The sequence below is a fragment of the Sciurus carolinensis genome, chromosome 13 (assembly GCF_902686445.1).
Source record: "Sciurus carolinensis chromosome 13, mSciCar1.2, whole genome shotgun sequence".
NCBI classification, from domain to species: domain Eukaryota; kingdom Metazoa; phylum Chordata; class Mammalia; order Rodentia; family Sciuridae; genus Sciurus; species Sciurus carolinensis.
The window spans coordinates 49,314,742-49,332,283 of NC_062225.1; the positions used below are offsets into that span (position 1 = coordinate 49,314,742).

At 33.5% G+C, this 17,542-nt stretch overlaps 1 protein-coding gene across 1 annotated transcript in view; it reads left to right on the forward strand.

The window, feature by feature from the left end:
* Positions 1-17,542, forward strand: part of Psme4 (proteasome activator subunit 4) — a 103,410-nt gene that overhangs the window by 16,911 nt on the left and 68,957 nt on the right. The window contains 8 exon segments of the mRNA XM_047522318.1: positions 388-528; positions 1,011-1,127; positions 9,975-10,019; positions 12,263-12,412; positions 12,974-13,037; positions 13,583-13,657; positions 14,813-14,935; positions 16,955-17,047. Of these exon segments, the coding sequence (XP_047378274.1) occupies positions 388-528; positions 1,011-1,127; positions 9,975-10,019; positions 12,263-12,412; positions 12,974-13,037; positions 13,583-13,657; positions 14,813-14,935; positions 16,955-17,047 (808 nt within the window).

Below are 17,542 nucleotides of genomic sequence, written 5' to 3' on the forward strand. Positions count from 1 at the left end.
TATGTATGTTTTAAATAAGTCTCCAGAATTTTTTAATCTTTGTATAACTAAAACTCTATACCAGTTGAATAAGAACTTGCCATTCCCCTCTTAGCAAGTACTATTTCTGTTTCTGAGTTTGTTTTAGGTACCTCATGTTAATGGAATCTTGAAGTATTTGTCTTTTTTGAGTGGTTGACAATGTCATTTAAGTTCATCCATGTTGTATTATATGACAGAATTTCCTTCTTTATCTAAAACTGAACAATCCATTGTATTAAGAATATCACATTTTCTGTAATCATTCATCCCTTTATGGACATCAGATTATACATCTTGACTGATATGGATTATATAATGAGAAACACTAATGTGTCATTATTTTTAAAGGCTTATCTTTTCTTGCAGATATATTCGACTTTATGGGAGAAAATTTAGCAAAGAAGATCATGTTCTTTTTATTAAGTTATTGTATGAGCTGGTATCAATTCCAAAACTGGAAATCAGCATGATGCAGGGATTTGCCCGTCTCTTGATCAACTTGTTAAAGTAAGTCCATTTTCTACGATTTCTGCTAATGTTTTAATTTTTGTTTGTTTTTCTTTGGAGGTTTCAGGAAATGAGAGCCACTTCCGGAACAGGTCACAGAAAATGTTATCATAGGTTTAATTTTGTGTATCATTTAACCTTTTAAATAAAATAGGATTTTTTTTTTTTTTTTTTTTTTGGTGCTGGGGATCGAACACAGGGCCTTATGCTTACAAGGCAAGCACTCTACCGACTGAGCTATCTCCCAGCCCCTAAAATAGGAAATTTGTTTGCAGTAATGGTGGCATAAATTTAAGTGTCCCTTTTAATCTAGTCTTCTTTGAGCAGCAGCAAGAATCTGGTGCATTGTTCTTTATAATACTGTTTTCTGCCAGTGAATGTCTGAATGGGGTAAAACAAAAACTACCATGATTAATTGTGGTTTCTATGTAGTATGTGTGATAAACACACACATAAACATTTTTTTTTTTTTTTTTAACTAGGAAAAAGGAACTTCTTTCAAGAGACGATTTGGAGTTACCTTGGAGACCACTTTATGACATGGTAGAGAGAATATTATATTCCAAGACAGAGCACCTGGGATTAAATTGGTTTCCTAAGTAAGTGTTTCTGATAAAGTACTTCTTGGGTGGCACTTGATTTTAGGGGATTGATCATGATTGAAGAATATTGGATCTTTTGAAATAGGCAAGCAAATATACATTTTAATGTGCTCATTTCTATATAACTTGACTCTTTAGAAAATTTATTGCCCTTTTGAAATTATATGCAAGCTGCTATTCTCAAGACTTTCCCAGTCAGTGTCACATAATAACCAAAGAAAGCAAGAGCCTGGTGCAGTGGTATAGGCCTGTAATCCAGCAACTCTGGAGACTGAGGTAGGGGGATTGCAAGTTTAAAGCCAGTCTCTGCAATTTAGGAGACCCTGTCACAAAATAAAAATAGAAAGAGCTGAAAGTGTAAATCAGTGATAGATTACCCCTGGGGTCAAAAGGTAAAAGAAAAAAAGATTATCAAATGGTTGTTACTTCTGATGATACAAATTAGATTTCAAGAAATATCTCTTCCTTTTCTCTTTTCTCTTTCCTGGGATTTAACTTGGGAGGGCTCTACCACTGAGCTGTACCCCCAACCCTTTTTATTTTTATTTTGAGACCAGTTTTCACTAACTTGCTCAGGCTGGATTCGAACTTGTGGTCCTCCTGCCTCAGTTTCGTGAGTTGCTGAGATTACAGGTGAGGGACAGTGCCTGGCTTTAGCATTTTTCATAATATATCTGTGTATGTGTTTTCCTTTTTGTTTTTTTGGTTGGGGTCTTTTTTTTCTTTTTTGGAGTTGGGTATCGAACCCAGGGCTTTGTGTATGTGAGACAAATACTTTGCCACTGAGCCCAGCCCTCCATATGTGTTTTAATTTTTCTAGTAAAATGGATGCTTCAAGAAGATCCTTGCATTTTCCAGAGCATTCATATTCCTGAAAACATATACTCCCAGTTAAAGAATGTCAGTTTCAGTGATTGACTGTTTTTAGAGTGCACAGTCCTTGGTTTTTACCATTTCCTGGTAATGTTCAGAATTATAAATGTCTTACTGATTATTGACTTCTGGCACATAAAGTTTCAACTCTCTAAGACCTCTACTTTTTGTAAATTTTATATTTTATTTTGAATGTACAGAATACAATATAATCACCTGTCTTTTTAGGTTAATAGTGATTTCAGACTTGACCACTTAATGTCACTTCTCTTTGTTTAACGAGGGGTTCAATTGTGACCTAGCCTATAAATTTTAGCATTTAAGGCTTAAAATGCTTTCAAATATATGATTATTATTATATGATTAAGGTTTATTTTCAGGGAATTTTTCTTCAGATTTTAATTGCTATTTCCTTTCATTGTCTAGAATTATTTGTCATATACTTAAGTACTCATTTACCAAAAAGTAATATTTTGTGTCTATATTAATTTTTTTCTCCTATTTTTGGTACCTAGGATTGAACCCCCAGGGGTGCTTAACCACTGAACCACATTCTCAACCCTCCCCCCCCCCTTTATTTTGAGACAGTCTTGTCAAGTTGCTTAGGGCTTTGCTAAGTTGCTGAGGCTGGCCTTGAATTTGCATCCTCCTGCCTTAGCCTTCTGAGTTCCTGGGATTACAGGAGGGTATCACTGTGGCTGGCATTCTTCGTATTTTAAAGAAACACTGGTTCTGCTGAAATCTTTGCTTGATTTAAATAAGTGACTATGACTGATTCAGCACTCCATTTTGTATTTTGTAATTAACTATTTAAAATTTACAAATGATATAAACCAACTGGGAGTGTAGTTCATTGTAGGGTGTCTGATTATTAGCATGTACAAGAGCCTGAGTTTAGTCCCCAGCACCTAATAATAATATCACTTATAACCTATAACCTGCCTAGGTTCATTATGTATATTTAGTGGCAAAAATAAATAATACTTTAACCTCAAAACAGAAATAATAGGAAAGCAGTTCATTATAAAACAATATATGTTTCATCCATGCACATGCATATTGTGTCATTACACAAAAAGATACAATATAGTATTTGAATTTTGCATCTAATCTGCATATGTTTGGATATTTTTCTCAAATGCTCTCTAGGTAAGTGCTCTAACACAGACCCCCACTCCCACCCTCACCCCTACCCCTACCCCATTGTGCTGGGGATTGAACCTGGGACAACTTAAGGTCTCATCCATACTAGCCAAGTGTTTCGCCACTGAACTATACCACCAATTCCTTTCTCACACCCCCAAGTACTTTCTGTATGGGGCTTAGGAACTCAACAAATTTGCTACATCTTATCTTAGATTCAAACAATGAAAAATTTCTGTCTCATTCTTCAGTCCCTTATATTTTCTTCTTACTGGTCCAGTGCTCTTTGCTTTGTTTTTTTCTTGTTTTTAATTCTGTAACACCCAGGCCTTCTCAATTTCCAATTCAGTAGTCTTTTTCTTGTATCAGTGCTTCTCAGCATTTTCATTAACATCCCCTTCGTATCCCCAAGGTATACCTAAAAGGGGTCCTGGAGTGAGATATTTCTTGGAACTTTCATATTTTCTCTTAAATGTTCATATCTGTAGTAGGTATAGTTAATATTTTTATAAGCAAACATTTCTCTGTATATCTCTGACTAAAATTGATGCTCTAGGAAGTTGAGCTATATTGGTCTAGTGGAGTGAGGTATTTCACACAGTGCTGTGTACCTTCACTATACAGAGTATACATTGTGAAGTAAAGCACTATTGATTGAGTTTCTTCTTTGAAATAATAATAAGTGTTCAAGTTTAAAGGATTCAGAAAGAATACTGGGAATCTGAAACTTAAGGGAACTTGGTGAGAAGCAGCACTGTAGGAAAAAATTAGAAACTTAGTGTGTCTGTAAAAGTTTAAAAGTGGGCCAAGTATTGTGGTATACACCTTTAATCCCAGTGACTTGGGAGGTGGAGGCAGGAGGATGGAGAGTTCAAAGCCAGCCTCAGCAATGGCGAGGTGCTAAGCAACTCAGTGAGATTCTCTGTAACACAAAATAGGACTGGGGATGTGGCTCAGAGTTTGGGTTACCCCTGAGTTCAATCCCTGGTACAAAAGTCCAGGCCAGCCTGGGCAATGTAATGAGATCTTGTCTCAAAATAAAAAAAAAAGGGCAGGGGGGTGTAACTCAGTGGTAGAGTGCCCCTGGGTTCAATTCCCAATATCCCAAAACAAAACAAAACAAAACAAAACAAAACTTAAAATGGTGCTTAACACATTTTGAAAGAGTGTAAGTCTTGAATTGAGGATTCTAGTGGTCTTTGCAGAAGTAGGAAGCCATAACTGACAATTTCTTTCTTACTCCTCTGAGCATCCTGTTCTCTGAATTTTTAATGATTTTTAAATTGCTTTTTTGCTTAACATTTTGTTTCACACACTAATATAACAGTGCTTTAAATTTATAGTAACTGGATAGATTTAGTCTTTACATTTTATTTACAAAACCCCTTAGCTTAAAAAGAGCCACTTAATATGGCATGCCTTTAGTACTGGTATTTTTGTTTTGAGTATTTTCATCTTAGATGTATTCTGACACATTTTGCAACAGTTTTGTCAGCTGACTGCAGTGTGTTAATACTATTTTTAAAATACTATTTTTATAATCAGACTGAAAGATTGCTTCATTTGTTAGCTGTTTGTCTTTCAAATCTAGAAGTTGTATCCCTTATGTGTTTATCCTTACTGAAATGCCTTGCTTAGAGTGCCATACATTTCAGGATTATTTGGAACAAAGGTTAACAACTTCTTTCTCTCTGCTGTCCTCCTTTTCCTTTCCTTTCCTTTCTTTTATTCTCTCAGGCTCTTCTTTTCCCTTTTTCTTTCCCTTGTTTTTTTCCTTTCTCTACCTTAATGGCAAAGGGCTTTTTTCTTCACTCTCATCTATTTCTGCTTCCTAATGGAGAAAGAAATTAGTAGTGTTTTTAATTTGATAGAAAAAGCAAAATTGGAAAGGAGATAATTATTGAACTTGATCCTAGAAATGTAAGAATTGATTATCCTTTACTTCATAAAGGAACATGAATTGCAAGTTAGAAATATAGGCAGCATACAAATTGTAGTCTTGCTGCAAACAAAATGTGAGGGAATTATGCATAGATCAGTTTTTACAAAGGGGCACAAATAACTCATTTTTTAAAATAATAGGAATAGTATTTGGTACTGGAGATTGAACCTAGGGGCACTTTTCCACTAAGCTACTTCCCCAGTCCTTATATAAGGACTAACTTTATTTATTTATTTTGTATTGGGGATTGGGGATTGAACCCAGGGGCACTTAACACTGAGCCACATCCCCAGCCCTTTTTATATTTTATTTAGAGACAGGTTCTCACTGAGTTACTTAGGGCCTCAGCCTCCCAAGCCACTGGGATTATAGGTTTGCACCACCACGCGCAGCTATTTATTTTTGAGATGGATCTCATTAAGTTTTTGAGACTCTTCTTGAATTTGTGAGCCTACTTCCTCAGCCTCCTGAATCTTTGGGATTATGGGCATGCACCACTATATCAGGCACTAAATACTGATCATTAATATGGTATTTGCAATGATTTTTTTTTTTTTTTTTTTTTAAGTGGTAGTTGTGGGGATTGAACCCAGGGCCTCACATACATCAGGCAGTCACGGTTATAGCTGAGCTAAATCCCCAACCCCTGATTTTTAATGCAGTGTTTGAGAAACATTCTGTTTACTTTTAAAGTTTTTTTTTTTTTTTTGCAGTACCAGAGATTTAACCCACTTCCATGCCAATGCTAAGCAATTGTTTTATAATTAAGCTGCCTTCCGAGTCCTTTTTATTTTTATTTTTACATTTTGAAATGTAATGCCTAAGCTGACCTCAAACTTTTGATGCTCTTGCTTCTGTCTCCCAAGTAGTTGGGATTAGAAGTGGGCCACCATGCCTGACTGAATACATGATTTTTTGTTAATGATTTTTGATAGTGCTACAGTGTTTGATAGGTTGTGTCTATGGTACAATACTTTTTTTTTTTTTTTTTATTGAAGAGCTGATTGTTTCTTTCTTACAGTGTGTAGTATTATATTAAATCTCGTAGGCGAATGCTCTACCATTGATTTATGTCCCTAATTCTAAAAAACTGATCTCGGGGCGAGCAGGGGGGAAAGAATAAAAGACTTAGTTAAAATTGATCAGGTTTGTCATTTAGAGTAGTTATATTTGTTCTTTTTACAAATGGTAAGGATTCCAACAATTTTTTAGCATTTGCCATAGAGAGGGACTTTTGGTACTTTTCTCTTTAATTTTAATGAAAAACCAGTTCTCAGGCTTCATCAGTTTTAAAGATGTTATTTTTAACTTTGTTTATAGTATAATTACTTTGACCTTAATTTTGAATGATGTGGCTGTGAAAAATGACTACTTGCTTATTTAACTGAGTAATATTAGATTTTGAAAGATTAGGTGGATGGAAAATATTTAACTGATTTATAGTGTGTTTTGTTTATATATAGAGAAGATGAAACTGACTCCTATGTGAAGTGTTTGGCACATGCTTGCATAAGAAAAAGAATACTGTATAGGCAGTTCCCATTAAATTAGGAGATTATGGCAGATAAATACAGATTGTGCTATTATTATAGTTTCTCATTTCATTTATGAAAAAGTAAACATTATTCTGAAATCCTTTTTTTAATGTGTGGTACTGGGAATTGAACCCAGGGGTTATATCCCCAGTCCATTAAAATTTTTTTTTGAGACAGAGGGTCTCTTAAGTTGCTGAGGCTGGCCTGGAACTTGCAGTCCTCCTGTCTCAACTTCTCAAGTTGCTGGGATCACAGGTGTGTACCACCCCATCTGGCCTGTAGTCGATTTTAGTTCAAATGAAGCTGCAAGTTCCTCTGGCTATGAACAGTTCAGTTTATTCTCTCCTTGATTATATCATTTACTGTACATTTCTTTGGTTTGGAAGTGAATATTGTCATGATAGTTAAATAAAACCATGGAGACAACACTCAAACCTCAAGTTTATATAAAATTTACTACATCAGTAACTGGGGTAACTGGAGGCTAAGGTGATTGACTTTCTTCACTCTTTGCAACATATTTAGCATTTATTATTAGTGTTGTCAAAAGAAATATCATTGGAAGGAGAAATTGAGGTCCAGAGAAGAGAATGCAGTCATCAGTGGTTGAGACTGGAATAAGAAGTCACTTTCTGCACTAATAATATGGTGGCATTTGAAGAATTTCCTATTTAGATTCCCTAAATCATTAATTAATAGCTACTCAGAGGTGATAGAATCAATGTAAAAGCAAAGTGAAAATTCTAATTCTTACAGAAATAAAAAATGCAATTTATTTTAGCTAAATATGAAGCAGTAATTGTTAACATTTATTGTGTTTAATTCTGGGCCACCTAATGACTTTCTTCTACATTATTTCATTAAATTTTTGTAAAAGTTCTATGAGAGGTAGGTATTGTTGCTCATATTGTTGAAAACCAAAGAATTTGTATTCATATTCAGATCGGTCTTAACTATAAGCCCAAACTGTGAACCATTATATGGTATTGTCAACATAATGTTTCTAGGAGGAAGTGGGGTATGAGAAAATCCATCCAAAGCTTAGTCACTGTATAGATCCCTTTTGATTTAAAAAAAAAAAAAAAAAAAAGTGTTCTGAATTGTTATCACTTTAGTATTATAAATACTAAATCACTTTAGTATTATAAATTTCCAACAAAATATGTAGTGATTATTCACTCCCTCTAAAACTTAATGAAATATAGTCTAGTAGCATCTAGCCTTAACCTTTTATTTTATTTTTAAACAGAAACATTGTTCCCTTCATCTTGAGAGATTACAAGAATCACAAAAGGTCACTATACAGATATCACAGGTTAGAGAGATTGTACCCTTTTCTGGATAAAGAGCATAAATCCAATGGTACAGGCCTTATGTATAAGAAGGGGTTGAATTCAGCCTTATTTAGGTGAACTAAATCACATTCCCACAAACCCTAGTCCTCATAATAAGTGAAGTGACAATATCAAGTGTTCATTAACTTCCTATGCTTCTTAAGAGTGAAAGAAACTAGAGAAAACTTGTAACCATGCAGCCATTTATGACTTGCTTTCCAGAATCATTTTTGACATTAAATGAAAGTGTTGGTATAGGAAGTTACTTGATGCAGCAGGTTTTTTGGGTAACTGTCTCAAATCAGTTGCCACAGAACCAGTAAACAAACAAATAAATAAAGTTAATGGGAACACAAACATTAGGAAGTTGTAGAATTGTGTATCTTCAGCTTAATTCTCTGGAAAGATAGTTTATCATTTTATAATTATGTTTTCAAAATCTGCATTTAAATTGGCCTATTATTTAGTTTGGAACTATAGATGGCTCTTCAAACCTTGCCTGTTTATTCTACAATTTGTTCCTAAATTGTTCTTCAATCTAAACTAAAAGAAGACCCACAATCTGTTATTTGTTGTCCTGATAGGAAATATTTATTGAATATTGTAAGTAAATGGATAAATATAAATGTGTATATAAATATATGAATAGACAGCCTTGTTATAAGCACTTTGGAAATTTTGAAGTTAAAATCCTAGCCATGGTCTTCAGGGAGCTTTAAGTGTAGTTGAAAGAAGTTTGCCCATTTTTGTTTTTGTGTGTTTTTTTTTTTTGGACCCCTGCAGGAAAGTAGAGAGCTTTTTTTCTATTGATCAGAAAAAATGCTTCATAAAGGCTTTCTGGTCATGTGACTCTGTTTAATTTAGAAGTCAACTCATGAGTAACCTCCTGGTTTGCTCTTCATTTAATTTTTCTCTGAATAGTTTTGAGATTAAAAATTTTTACTGATCCTGAATAATGAGATTTTAGTTTTCTCTCTTGGGAATATAATGTATTGCTTATGCATGCTGAGTCTTATTCCTTGGAATTTCTTTGTAGTTTAGTTCTTAAGCTTTCAGAGAAGTTAGACCTCTGGACTTGAGAACTCAAAGAAGCTTAATGAGAATGTTAGATGGGAACTTGCCTGAACATTACTCCTTCCCCCTATATGTATGTATTTTTTCGTTGGTTAATTTGAGATTTGAGAACTTTATTTTTACTCATATCTGTCATCCTGTAAGTAATCACACATTTATTTTTAAAATTTCAGTTCAAAATTATCTGATGTCCCTGTTTGGCTTGTTTGCATTTTGACTTCTTTTGACTTTATTTCTAGCTAATATTTTAAATATTCCATTCTGGTCATGTATTTAAACCAGTATACATTGGCCTTTTCATTAAAACAGAAATGTTCATTGTAAGTTCATATGCTAATTTGTGCTGATCTTGTATATTTCCTTGAGGTACTGAAATGTTGAAAAATAAGTTCTAGCTTTTCATTTTACTCATCTAACTTTGCAAGTATTTGGTCAAAGAGATGATTGTTGTTTTTGATAATTGTTGCTGGCAATAAAGTTCCTTGGAAGATTATAGAACTCTTGTTAATTGGTTTATAGAACTTTTTTCTGGCAATTGGTGATAGAAGCTTACCAGATTCAGTATGTCTGCTGTTTGTATTTTGATGTAAACGCAGCATAATAAAAAATAGTATTTGAAGTTTCAAGCCACTGAGCATACTTCATGTGTTGATAAGTATGGTCATTGCTGTCTACTTTGTAAAAATTGAAAATGATTTGGCCTTTTTCCAGTGTAATGTTTTCTTCATAGCAAATAATAAACAAAATGAGGGCAGAGGAAAGAGTAGATTAGGAGTTTAGGTAGTTAATCCTTGCAGTTCTATTGTATGAAAGAGAAGGGTTAGTTATTATTTGTAAGCAAATTATACCTGAATATATGAACATATCTTAGAAATCGATTACTAGAATTAATGTTCTTGAAATAGCCCAATCTAATTTATCAAATGGCTTTTTCCTCCTCCAGTTCTGTAGAAAATGTTCTCAAAACACTCGTGAAAAGCTGCCGACCGTAAGTAACTTCTCAATTTCTAAAGCCTCTTGTTCTTTCTGTGGGCCTTCCTCTATCTTTAGTGTATGTTTTGAAGAGAAAATTAAAGGTACAAATAGTTTCCAACATTGTGACGTTAGTTACCCAGTGTAGCATATCATTCCCTGCTCTTGAACTGAATTTTTCATATTTTATTTTGAAATTTAGAAAATTTTAAGTCACCCATTATAAAGAATACTGCAATTTATATGTTGCCATCTATATTTCAAAGATTTTTCTAGAGTATTATTTGTTATTCAGATCAAGATATTTTCTAAAATGAGCACTTTAGGTATTACACTAAAATATTAGTTATGACAAGAAGGTAGTCTAAATTTTTCCCACTATTTCTCTTTGCAAATATTTCATTTCAAATATCCTACATTTGTATGATAAATAGCCTATATTATGATTAAAATGAATATGAATAGAATTAATTAAAATCCAGTTTTAAATATTCAATCTATATTTTTCTTTTCTTTTCTTTTTCTTTTTTTGGGTGGTGGTGGTGGTGCTGCTGCTGGGGATAGAACCCAGGACTTCACATGCATGCAGGGCAACCAGTCTACCACTGAGCCACACCCCCAGCCCTGAACTATGTTCCTCTTATCTGATCATTCTAAGATTTTTTTTTTCCTGCTATGGATGCAGTGAATCCTTTGCAGTGGAAAACCCCTATGTTTATCATATGCATATGAGTTTAATTCAGATATTTATTACTAACATATTACACTACTTAGTCTTGGGTAAATGTATTTTCAGTATATAAAGTGTCTCCCTCATAAGAGGCTTAAGATCTAACCTGAGTCATAAGTCACCAGTGAACAGTGACATTTTGTTAGTCAGTTACTCTCTTGCTGTGTTTCCTCCCTGAAACTTGAGGTACACATTTGTTCTTGGATAATTTATAGAACTCCCAATTTTTCATTTTGGATTAGTAGATTAATAGTTCACTCAGAAAAAGTAGTAAGAGGAATTTTTACATATGAAATCCTTGAAGGTAGTTTAATATTTATTTTTTTATTTTAACCCATTACAAGAACCTGGCACATAATGCTTTGTGAACTCAACAGAAATATTATTAGAAATGTAATTTTGTTTCTCACATAAAAGATTGAAGTATGATTTATGTTAACACAGGTTTAGGAAAATATAAGAGAATTCATCATATGTTGTGTAAGCCAAAATTATAAGTGGATTTACAGGATTTTCCCAACTTCCTTGGGTAGAATTCAAATTTCTGAGATACTGTTTCTAATTTTAAACCTTTTAAGGTGAATGGACAACCATACAATTATCATCTTTAGCTATTTACCCTAATATAATATGTGTGTGCACACTTGAGAGTTTTATTGTTACATCTCCTCTACTCCAGGGATGCTTCTGGTCATGTTACAGAATTGCAGAATATTAAAATCTTTAGTACCAGATTGTTAGTCCTGTCCTGTCTGGTATTCAGAAGGACTTAGTAGTTCAGTGAGAGTAAAGAGCACCCAGAGATTCATCCAAAGGGGCCAAGAGTCTAGATGTGGTGTCTCACACCTGTAATCCCAGTGACTCAGGAGACTGAGTTAGGAGAATTGGAAGTTGGAGGCCATCCCTGCCAACTTAGTGAAACCCTGTCTCAAAATAAAAATAAGAAAAAGGACTAGGGATGTAGCTCAGTGGTAAAACATCCCTTTGTTCAATTCCCAGTATCAAACAAATGAACAAGAACAACAAAGGAGCCCAGATACGTCTGGGCTTCATGCCATCTTGCTCACTTACTGATTTCTGTTTCTTACATAGAATGGGTTCTCATATAAGACTTTTTTCAATTGCTAGTACATAGGACAAAGAAAGTAAAAACAATCATGCTTAACTTTATGGGTGTTTGAAGGGTTTTTAATCTGAGTTTTACCAACTTCGTAGAATTTTTTGAAAGTTTTTTTGACAAGAGAATTTACTTTATCCCAAGTGTGTTGGGAGATATGTTTTATTTTTGTAAAAATGTGTGTTTATTGTGAGCTAATTTGATATTTGTGGTGTTTGATATATGTTATGAAATCTACAGCCCTCCTTTTTTTAGTGCTAGGGATTGAACCCAGGGCCTCATCATGCTAGGCAAGTGCTGTACATCTGAGCTAAACATCTGACCTCTTCCTTCCCTTTTTTGGTCAGTCACATATTGATGTTGTAGACTTTCTAGTCAATCATCAGATACAAGAAACTTTCTTTTTTATTAGGTATTTTCCAGTAGATGCAACAGCAGAAATGCTAGAGGAATGGCGGCCTTTAATGTGTCCTTTTGATGTAACGATGCAAAAGGCCATCACTTACTTTGAAATATTTCTTCCTACCTCCCTTCCTCCAGAACTTCATCATAAAGGTTTTAAGTAAGTATATACATGAACAAATTCAATAACATAGCAGGAAATGTACATATCAACAATCTCGTAAAGCAGTAATTTTAAATTTGCAAACTCACTCATTACGTTTAGTATACTACTTGAAGTGTGTGACGGCTAAGACAGTTGAACAGAAGATTGTAAATAGAGAGTAAGGCTTGTGTGACAAGCCAAATAAGAACGAGGGCCGTAAGAAATTAGGAAAGAAAGGGGAAGAGAATATTGAGAACAACCAGTGACAGGAAAGCTTTAATGGACAGAGTTGGGGGAGAGAAAGAAAATTGGAAACAACTCTTCAGAGTCGACAGTAATTAACAGTGAAATAGAAGTTGTAATAGACGAGATCACATTTTATAGCATAAATTAGAAAGGGAATATTCAGACAAGAAATATTCCATTATTTTATTAAGTTTGTAACTTTCAGTATTATTTTTTCTAGGTTGTATAGTTATCAGTAAGAATAATAGATTTTAAAAATACAAAGGATACCTGGCTTTGAACCACTTTCTATAATCACTTGCTATTCATAACAACATTTTTCTTCTTCAGACTTTGGTTTGATGAATTAATTGGCCTTTGGGTTTCAGTGCAAAATCTCCCACAGTGGGAGGGGGTGAGTATCCCATTTTTCTTGTCTTATATGTTTTAATTTGGAGATAAATAGATCACTTGACAAGTACTTCAGTTTGTTAGTATTGCCATTAGCAATATTATGATCATTTTTTTCCTTTTATTTACTATTTTCTAATTGAAGTAAACATTTATTTATCAGTGTCTTAAGAGTATGAGCATGTATTATGAAATGCATGAAGTATATAAAAATATTTTCTTTGAAACCTACTTCAGATAATGCAGGACACATAATGGTTTTTTGGTTTTTTTTTTTTTTTAAAAGCATATTTATTGGGGTAAAATTTTCTTTTCTGTTTTGTATTGTGAATGATGTTTTGTCATTTTCTTTTTAGAAGCATTTTAGCTGCAGTTGTTTTTAAATGAATGACATAAATCAGAACTTATTTGGAGATTTTAAAAAAATCTGCCAAATTAAATTTATGCTAATAACTGCTGAAAGTGCAAATGAATAAGGGGCAAGACTATGATATTTAAAAACAACAAGAAATACTTTCCTTAACTTTGTCTTGTTTTGTTTATTTTCAGCAACTAGTAAATCTCTTTGCTCGATTGGCTACAGATAATATAGGGTACATAGATTGGGATCCATATGTACCAAAGGTAATTAAGAATATTTGAACATATATACAACAGCACTAACAATCAACTCTGTGTTGTAAAGGAGAAGTGTTTTTTTATACTAATGCCAAGTGCCACATAAACTTTTTTTTTTAAATAAAAATAGAGATGAGGCGATTCTTTGCAATAGGTAATTAAAACACATCAGGGTATCAAGGGTACGTAATTTTTGTCTTACCCGTGTAGGACATGAACTATAAGTTTCAGAAGTTCTAAGTATATGAAGGGTGTCAATGGATTCATACCTTTGAACAATTTTGCACATTATATTTGATTACTATTATCAAGTGTTACACACTTTTTAAATCACAATATGTATTTTCTTATAGTAAACTAAGACTGTCTCTAGGTGCAGGTGTTTCTTAATATTGTATCTTTGGTATTTTGTCTGTAGAATCACTTCAGGAACTTTAGTAGGACTGGAGGTAGGACATCCAGGTATTTCTGATGTATCCACTGACATTAGACCAGGACTGGAAGCAAGAGAAAGGCTCTGGTTGACTTAGCTTGGTCTGTCTTTCGCTTGCTGTTGTGTATTAAAAACTAATTGAGATGGGTGCCTTTGGGCATCCATCAATGAAGGTATATTTAAAATATAAATTTAATCACATTAAAGAGGAATTATTGTGTATTGATTAAAATACAGGTGCTTAAGGGAAAAATCAAACTAGGATCAAGGATCAAGATTTTGAAATGGCAAAGTAATTGGCTAGAAGTTACTTGAATTTTAGTTGGTGATGTTGTGCTTTCTGGGCATGGAACGGGAGCATAGGAATGATAATTTATGTTTAGAGAGGCAGATGGGAAAAATTTTTCATGTTTAATCACATTTTGTTGTTGCCTTTTTATGTGGAACTATAAATCTCATTTGTTTTGGGGGACATGGACACAGCTGACTCATATTCTTGAGCCTGTGACCTTAGAGTGTCATACAATGTATCTGTTTATATTTATGTGTTTTTTTAAGAATGGAGCAAATGACTAAACATTTATAATGTTGCTTAAAGACTTCCATGATAAAATGAGAGTATAGTCAGTGTCACTAATGTATAACGCTAAGCTATTTAAGGAATTAATTTGATGCCTATAAATATTTATTCTTAATTCTTTAAAAAAATTTCTTTCTTCTTTTTAAAGATATTTACAAGGATTCTGAGAAGCTTGAACCTCCCAGTGGGAAGCAGTCAAGTGTTAGTTCCAAGATTTTTAACAAATGCTTATGATATAGGCCATGCTGTCATATGGATTACTGCCATGATGGTTTGTAATAAATAAATTTGTCATCTCTGTTTTGCCTTAACCATACAAAAAATTCGATTCCATGTTTGTGGTTTGGTTGGTCACTTGAATCTTGGATATTTTGTTTCTTGCTTCTTTGTTTTCATGTTCTGAGGATTGAACCCAGGGCCTAGGACTTGCTAAGATTCTTGAATATTTTCTGATGTGGTATATTTATGTTTATCAGATCTAGAATGTAGACATAATCTACCATTTGTAAATCTTCTTAACAAAAGCATCTTACAGAAGTTTAGAGTTTTGAGGGATTCAAAATGTCTTAACATTTTTATCGATTCAGAACCAGACTCAGATAAAAAGACTCCCAAGATAGGATCAGAACTCAGAACTGATCAGAAACCCCCTTATTCTTTCATTGTTAATATTCACGTAAATTATTATATTGAACACAGAGTTCTTAAAATTATCTTAAGTGAAGGGAGAAGTATAAAGGATCAATTTGTTGTCATCCTTTAAGAAAATAAAAACTATGTCAGAAGTTTAGATTTTGGTGTTATCTCTCAAGAATGCAGCTTTAGAACAACTATAATTTTCTGATTTAGCATTGATATAATGCTTCTAGAGCTCTCTCTTTGAATTAATATTCTGTTCCATGTCATTTCTGCAGAAAAGACCAAGTGATTGGTACAAGCTTATAGCAAGAAATTAAAACTCCCAATCATTTTTACTCTTTTATTGTTAGGAAATCCCATTTTCCTATCATTCAATAAGGGGGGGGGGGAACCCAGCAACATGTTTGTTTACTATCTTATATAGGCAGTAAGGTGAAACTCACTTTTTGGGAACCACAGACCTAGATGGTGATTAGCATTAGCCTTGAGTTCATTTTACTCTGCTTTCTCACACAGTTCATTGGTAGCTTCACTTTGTGTTAAGTGTAAAAGTGAAAAAAAAAAAAAAAAGAAACTGGTCATGGTGACTCATGCCTATGATTTCAGCTGCTAGGGAGGCTGAGGCAGGAGAAATGTTTGAGACCAGCTTGGACAACAATAGCAAGACACTGCCTCAAAATGAATTTCAAAAGGGTCTGGGAATGGGTTGGTTGTAGAGTGCTGGTCTAGGAGCAGAGCCCCTGGGTTCAGTTCCCAGTACTGCAAAACAACCACAACAATAAAATCTGTAATGGTAATAATTGTCAGAAGTTTGGAGATTTTGTGAGTATTTTGCTATGGAATTATTATGGTATCTGGCCTAGTCTAGTATTCTAGATTGAGAAACATGAACATGAATTTCATGTTAGTGGAAAGTCATGTTCCTAATGTAATTTGACATCTTAGCTTACTTTCGTGCTGTGTCTTGAAAGATCATCATGGGACAAAAAGATTTTAAGGTCAAATTGTAGTGCTTTATCAACTTCATAGATGAAAGCTAGATTTTTTCCCTCGTTTTTCTTCCAAGTTATGTTGTGTGGTTGATTTTTTTTGTGTTTGTTTTGGTAATAGATTGAGAAATAAAAATAATTTTCTTTTGAGTAAAAATGAGGCTGAATATAACAAGTTTTGACATTTTAAGCCTTTGGAAGTAATCATGAAATATTCACTGCATTTATGGAAAGCACCCTTCCCCATTACAAAGGATGAGAAATTTACTTAATGATTTATTTAAGAAATGCCTTATGTACTTCATACTAACCATTTCAGTTATTTTTGGATAATATTTATTTTTGATAAATTGTAGTATGCATGTTATTTTATTTCGGAACTTTAAAATGTACTGTTAAGTTGCAAATACACTTTTCCCCTCCAGGTGTATAATTTAGTTTAAGTAAATTGCTTTTATTTTTTGTAGAATGTTTTAAATTACTTTGCATGAAATTCATTGGGGAATTGTTTTGACTCTAATAAGAGATAGAATTAATTATTGTCATCAGGATGAAGGTAAACCACATTAGAGATTTAGGTATAGGCCTGGGCCTGTTGACCCTCTCTCCTTTTTTGCAGTATATAATGTCGATACTGACATTTTACTCTCTTATTTGAACAGGGTGGACCAAGTAAGCTAGTGCAAAAACACTTAGCTGGTTTGTTTAACAGCATCACATCTTTTTACCATCCTTCAAATAATGGGCGCTGGCTGGTGAGCATGTTCATTTTGTTCTGTAGTGTTCAAAACATTTTAAATGTGGTTATACTTAACTATTGCCTATTAACTTACTATGTTCACAGGACGTACAGAAGTAAATTAAGGCATACTGCTGTGGTTACTGATGATAAACTGCAATATTTTGCAGAAGACAATAACAAAAATGCCATGGGATCATTTTTTCTATTTTATCATGTCAGCTGTTTTTTTTGTTTTTTTTTCTTTTTTAATTACTTTCTTAAAATGGCTTTTCATGTAACAGAAAATTTAGTGGTGCTAGAAAGTCTTCAAACTAGAATTTGAAACTCATTTTTATTTTATTTATTTGGTACTGGAGAATTGAGTGAGGGACTCTTTACTACTGAGCTTATCCCCAGTCCTTTTTATTTTTTATTTTAAGACAGGGTTTCTCTAAAGTTGCTGAGGGTCTTGCTAAATGATGAGACTGGCCTTAAACTTGGTATCCACTGAGTCACTGGAATAATAGGC